This window comes from Euwallacea similis, chromosome 16 (assembly GCF_039881205.1).
Source record: "Euwallacea similis isolate ESF13 chromosome 16, ESF131.1, whole genome shotgun sequence".
Lineage (NCBI taxonomy): Eukaryota > Metazoa > Arthropoda > Insecta > Coleoptera > Curculionidae > Euwallacea > Euwallacea similis.
The window spans coordinates 1,302,495-1,309,298 of NC_089624.1; the positions used below are offsets into that span (position 1 = coordinate 1,302,495).

At 31.8% G+C, this 6,804-nt stretch overlaps 1 protein-coding gene across 1 annotated transcript; it reads left to right on the forward strand.

Moving 5' to 3' along the window:
• The first annotated feature begins 1,253 nt into the window (after positions 1-1,253).
• On the forward strand, positions 1,254-4,471 carry LOC136414056 (platelet-activating factor acetylhydrolase IB subunit beta homolog). The gene is made up of 5 exons (XM_066397851.1): positions 1,254-1,432; positions 2,295-2,501; positions 2,552-2,674; positions 2,761-2,899; positions 3,017-4,471. Exons 1-5 carry the CDS (start codon positions 1,367-1,369, stop codon positions 3,157-3,159), a joined length of 678 nt encoding a protein of 225 aa, XP_066253948.1. The 5' UTR covers positions 1,254-1,366; the 3' UTR covers positions 3,160-4,471.
• Positions 4,472-6,804: the final 2,333 nt, after the last annotated feature.

Genomic DNA, 6,804 nt, shown 5'->3' on the forward strand with positions numbered 1-6,804 from the left:
GGCAATTATAAAAAAATATGAGGTTGATTAAATTAGGCGATGTTGTGCAATTTTCAATTACACAATATGTCTTTTTAAAATTTGAAAAATTCCGATAACTTTCGGAGATATTTTTAAAAAAATTAAATTTTGAAAAAACGCTTTTATTTTTTCCTCAGCTTAATCAGCGAAATAACTAAAAATGATTAACACTTTAGCTCTGCAACTTTTCCTCTTCAACTATGTGGCAATGTCTTATTTGACATTTCACGTTTCGATTTTCAACAACCATCATCAAATTTGTTCTCCCTTGTGAGTGCCATATTGAATTTTTTTTTTCCTCGAGATTTCTATTTTTTGCTTTCAACAAAAAAGAAACTCTATCCATCAAGGGCGTGTTCGATAACTTCGGATGTTGGGGTTTTGGAACCTGGGTTAGGGTCATATCAGGAGAGAAGTTGTAACCTGTCAGTGGTACTACTTTGAAAAATCAGAAGTCAAAATTTTGAATGCAGCTGGGGTGTTCTCTATTCAGTTTAATCATTAATTTTTTTAATTAAAAATCTATATTCAGACAAAATGTACCTGTATTGGTTGTCGAAATTAGTTTTAAAAAGTTAGACTAAGTTATTTGTAGCTATATTTTATTAATCAAACTCCTTATCACTTTTTCCACCTTAAGGTGCACGCAAAAGCCCAAGACCCGACCTTTACGAACTTAAAGGTATGCAGATCTACCCTTTGAACAATGGTACTGTTAGTAAAGCGGAAACAACCTAAACACTCAAGGGTATTTAACAAACCCCAGGATGTGCCATGTGCTATTGAATGGCAGCGGACCTATTTCTTACTCCAAATTTCAAACAATTGTAAAATAATTGCACAATCATTACTTTTGCTGAGTGAGGCCGTTGTTTGAAATTTGTCAAGACCTATATTTCTTCATTGGCCCATTTTATCGAATAAAAATTTCATTATCACTTACATGCTCCTGTAAAATAAGGCTCCAGTCTTATTCTATGTGTGTCATAAGTTCTGGCTGGTCTGGTAAAAAACAAAAAAAAAAGTTTGAAATATTTTGTGAATATTCGTAAAATATTTATTATGTCGTGAAAATATATTTTATGAAAAAAAATTAATGCTAAGTGGGTGGCATTTTATTGAGTTGGTTGCGACTGGTTTTGCACACTCGTACTCGGTGTATAATTTCTGAACTCCACCGAGTTCCTGAAAGTTCCTGAACTATTTCCAAAAAATGTGAAGTTTGGCATACAAGAGGAAAGTGTGGTTATGTTTTTTTATAATTTGTATTTTTTTTCTTCAAAAATATTATAAAATATAGTTTTTCCATTTTAATCACCACTTTTACTTTTAATTGGAGAAAGAAATGAATTCTTGTAAAATTCCTGTTCCAGTTGAGGATGAACACGGCGATAATAGATGGTTAAGCATAGTAAGTTACCACTTTCTATTCAATTAGTTGATTACACTATTATATGATTTCTAATCCAATTTATTATTGTATGTATCTGCTTATCTTTTAATATGATCAAATTTAAGTAAATCATAAACCGTTTTCAAGAAATTACCTGGGTTACTTACATCACTAACTTTCCCAAGTAACTGCTAGTAAGCTTTGATTTCTCATTTTATACATTTCAAAATTTAAGTGCAATTGAACATCCAAAAATACACTTACAAATGAGTAAAACTTTAGATTTAACTCTAGTGACTTTCCAAAAAAGCTTATAGCTATTCGATCACATAACGTAGGCATTATAATTTCAATGAATCAATAATTACTAGCCAAGAGGAATTTGTTATGTATTACTAGCTTTTGTCAGATTTTGAGTTTGGGACCTGTTCACTTGTAAGTGTATTAAAATTAAACAATTCATTAAAGACTTTTAAGCCGTTATTTGGCCAATAGTAATAGGTAAGTATAGTAATATAGTTCAAGGTATACTATAACCCTTTTGAAATGAGTTGATCACAAAAACACCTTTTCATGTCAAAGAATTTAATATTGGAATTTCAGAATTCTACCTACTGAAAGGCCAATTTGTTTACCACTAAATGAGTTCTAAACTGACATGTAAACATGCTGCAACAAAGCAGCCTAAAATATTTATAGTTCTCCTCTATGAAACGTATATAAGCAACAAGAAGTTTGCTGAGGTATTTTGGTATACATGCCCAGGTATTTTGAGATATATCCAAGGTATTGTGGGGTATTCACCTAGGAACTACCACTTAAAACTTCCCTTTCTGATGATTGATGAAAATAGCAGTGAAAATTATAATGTTTATTTAAGCACAATCGATTTCTTGCCGAAACAAGACACAAAGATGCAGATGTGATATTTATTGGTGATTCTGTAATACAAGCCTTACAACACACAGATATATGGAATGAGCTGTTTGTTCCCCTGCACTGCTTAAATTTTGGGATACACAGGGATTTAGTAGAAAATGTCTTGTGGAGAGTACAAAATGGGGAATTAGATAATGTTAAGCCAAAGGTAAAATTGTTTAATAGTTATAAGTTTTGTAGCTTCATATAAAATTTAAGGTGATACTTCTTCATGTTGGAACTAACAATTATAAAAATACCGCTGAAGAGATTGTTGAAGGAATTTTAGAGATAATTAATGCAATTCGAGAACGACATCATGATGTATATATTGTTGTGCCAGTATGTAATCTTATACATTCAATTTTTGCTTCAAACTCATATAAATAAATCTTTGCCTGTATGAAATAAATAAAAAAACATTTTAGACATTACTTCCAAGAGGGCAGAATCCAAATGCAATAAGAGAAAAATTGCAAAATGTAAATGAGCTTCTCCAAAAAAATTTACAAAATTTGCCCAAAATAGAATTTCTTTCAATTGATAAAGGATTTATTCAGCCTGATGGTAAGATGTAGTTTAAGTTTCAGATGTTAACTGACATTAAATTTCTGTAAATAAATGTTGGAACGAATTTACTTTAGTGATCTTGTCTACAGTTCTACATTAAAGTAATTCCTTTAGGTACGATTAGTCACCATGATATGTACGACTACCTCCTGCTCACGAATGCGGGCAGCAAGAAAGCTTTCGAACCAGTACATGAAATTCTACAGCAGCTTCTTCATGAAGGGGAACCAGAAAAAGATCTCACTCCCTCAGAATAAATTGTTCCTCTTTATTACTCATGGTAGAGATATTACTTTAGTATTTATTTTACGTTTCAAACTAGTCTCCTCATTTATTTATGAATAGTCTTTAGGCAGCATATTTATTTAAGGGCGGTTTATTTAAATTTTGATTATTCTTTAAAAGACTTTCTTCTATAAAAAAATAATTATTTTTCTTCTAATAGTGAGTAGTTGTTCCCATTAACATTACTGGATGGAGCAAAGGTATTCGTAAACATTCCTGTGGAATTTATACATTTACCTATGACTGTTGTTATATTGGTTCTGTCTAAACTTCCTTTCTAATAACAATATTGTCGCTTCGACTAGTATCTAAGATGCGAATTACCGTATTTCCATACATCATCGCACAATTATAATTTGGAGTCGACTGACTACTAATCGGCGAAAGTTACTAAACAAACAAATAAAAATACATATCGAAGATCTATGACCGCCTAGTTCCAAATTTGAAAGAATAGTTTTTCATAATTCTCCCAAGGTTTTAATACGAGATTTAGTGAATCACACATGTGTGTACAGCTTTGAGTATAATCCGTGTTCTCAGATCTTTATGTCTTTGTACCTAGGGAGAATTCTTTCCTTCCAATGATGTTAATGGTTTCACCTTAATGTCGAGTTACTTACGTTCAACATTCCAGAAAGTGAGTTTATGTTTAACCGGAATAAACAAAAAATGTTTTAATAGAATTATACGTTTTAACCACCATCTCATTCGATATAAGATGCATTTTAACAGCTTGTAATAATTCCTCTGCAGTGTTTGCAGTTCTCGTAACTGAAGTGTGATTCTTATTGAGATATGCAAAATTTCAGGAAATGCTCATGTTGGGGTGGAGGTATATTAAAATTATGTAGAAGTGTTTGGCTATTGTATGACTTCAGTTTATTTATGTTCGATATGCTTTAAGCCGTTTAACTACTTCCAAAACAGTAGCCAGTTGCAAGATTTCTTGTAATTACGAACAATAAATTGCGAGATACATAACTTTTCAAATCACTTTAAATATTACCTCTTCGACGTGCTTTATAATTGTTTTATTATTTCTGTTGCATTAAGACTGATTGAATCATCATTATCTACTCATATATCACAATGTCGAAATTAATTATGAAAAAATTATGTTTACTTGACTATAGATCTAATTCCATCTTGTACTCGTATATACCTTTGTTTAATATAAATTGTATTGTTAATATGTTTTGCTACAAGTAGTAGACAACAAATGCTCATTGTAAAGAACTATACATGAAAGGAAATAAACATTTTTTCATTTTTGCTATACCATTGATTGTGTTATTGTAATTATGTTACATTGGGCTCATGCACTTAATTTGCAGTTTAGCATTAAAGCATAAAACGAATGTATTAGCATACCGTTGTTTGTGATGTTACTTTTATTCTATTTGACGGGCTGCACCATCCAAAAATGATGCATAGACTATTAAACAGGGACAGATTTCTGTTATAGCGTAATCTGAGTCTCTTACCTACTTAAGTAGGATATTAAAGCTATGTTAAAACATTCTTGATGAAATGGTGAAACTATAGTTTATGTTCATAAAAAATTAATTTCGTAGGATTATGTTTACATAAAAGGATGCAATAAATGGCGTGATTTTCCTAATACCATTTTCTGATAAAGAGTAAGTATGTCTAGTGGAGAGAAAGGTTTGAACTTTATATTCTTTGTCTGTCTTGAACTGTTGCTAACTTCGACGCGTTGTGCCTCGGCTCGCTGTATTTTGCTCTGAACAGAGAAGAAACACGTGGATGTATATTATTCACCTCCATCAAAGAAAATTTTAAGAAAACATATTAGAGATTAAATATAGCGTAGAGCTTTTTTTTGGGCACTATCATCTTGATCATCATTCTTCTTGACTTCCAACAAAATGAAAAAAATGTTGCGTGAGGAAACGTAAAAGAGAATTGGGGCATTTGCTCCAAAAACAGAAAATAATAAAGTATTCGTAAGAATAACAAAAATACATAGTCTACAAGAAAGGTAGAATTGGGTAAATTATAACAAAAATAAAATAAAAATTCTTGGACACCCTATATAAATATATTTTACGGAGATCCGTGATTTCTTTTTCAGTTTAATAAACAAATCTGTATGACGCACCCCAGTGCTTTGATAAAAATATCCTTAAATTAGATCATAAAATGTATTCATCCTATAAAAACCATCGCTTTACTCCCCGTAGGTGTGGATTCTCTTGAAAGCTAATTACCTTTAAAAGTACTAATTAATGATGTTCAAACATGACTCGGTTTATTACGTCCTTTTTTAGTTCTTCCTCTAGCTGTCTATTTATAGCAAAGGGTGGAATAATAATTGCTCGAATTTTAAATGTTTTGAGTCTGTATATGTGAAGCGTGGGTGTAGACTACAATTAAAAGCACGTACATTTGTAATATAAAATATTAATGGGAAAGGGGGCGATAGCCCTTTAACTTCATTTTTCATAGCTTTATTTACACAATATTTACGATAATATAAAAGGATATCTAAAATAAAATTAAGAAAATAAATAAAAGGAAATTTAAAAAAACAAGTAGAGGTGGATTTGCATACTATGTACAGTCAAAAGTTCTGGTAATCTAGCGGAACTTGTGATTTTTAAATGTTTTTTACGTTTCTTTAACGAATCTCTGATTAATAAATTTCAGTAAATTTGACGAACTTATACAGGGTGACCTGGAAATGGTAATACAAAAGTTGTTTTTATTTTACAGGATGTTAAAGTAATTTTTTTTAGTTCTAGAAATTGGAAATAAACCTCACAGTTTTTAATCTACGGGCTTAAAATTACTCCTGCGAAGGTCCTTGGGCACGGTAAATTCAGCGAAAATATTTGTTTCAAGGTAGCTGATGGGTGGGCTAATGTGCCTTACCGAGGTATCCAAAATCGATCTAATCTTCTTATCAGTGCAAGTTCAACTTGCATCTTTTTACTAAATTGAATACTCTCAACTATTTTACATCAAAAAGGATTTTGCTGAAGAACTTTTATCGTTAACGGTTTTCGAGACACTTTTAATAACATTTTTCGATGCGTACATCTTGAGAATTACAAAAAATTAACTAAAGTAAGTTTTCTAACTGTGGATCGTTTACATCATTACAGTTTCCATCCAAGTTATAAGCTAAAATGTTGTCGCATTTTAAACACGGGTTGGTTATAGTTTCTAATTGCATTCACACCTTCTCACATATAACCTTTCTCTGCTGTAGGGACGGGCTTGTAGACCAACGCCTTGAAAACTCCTCCAAAAAAATCTAATGGGTTTAAGTCGGGATTTCGTGGGGGTCACTCATGTCCACTGCCCCGACAGGTGGAGAAAATTTATATTCAAGAATTCCCTTACACGTAATGAGCAAGATAGTCATCGTGAACAAATTAAATACATTGTCTTAAGATTAGAGGAGCGTCTTCTAAAACTAGGAGTAAGACGTTTTACAGGAATCGCTCTATTTTTGACGTTCTTACTCAATCTGTATAATTATTTCTAGAGCACCTGGTATAAACTCCTTACAGTTCTTACTGGATTGCGTCGACCATTGGAGTCCCCCCGATAACAAGTGCCAAGCGCAATGATCCGTCAATCCGCAC

Coding starts and splice junctions, on each gene's coding strand:
- LOC136414056 (XM_066397851.1), top strand. CDS start 1,367: ATGAATTCTTGTAAAATTCCTGTTCCAGTTGAGGATGAACACGGCGAT. Junction 1,433..2,294: donor ATAATAGATGGTTAAGCATA/GTAAGTTACCAC, acceptor TGTTTATTTAAG/CACAATCGATTTCTTGCCGA. Junction 2,900..3,016: donor AGGATTTATTCAGCCTGATG/GTAAGATGTAGT, acceptor TAATTCCTTTAG/GTACGATTAGTCACCATGAT.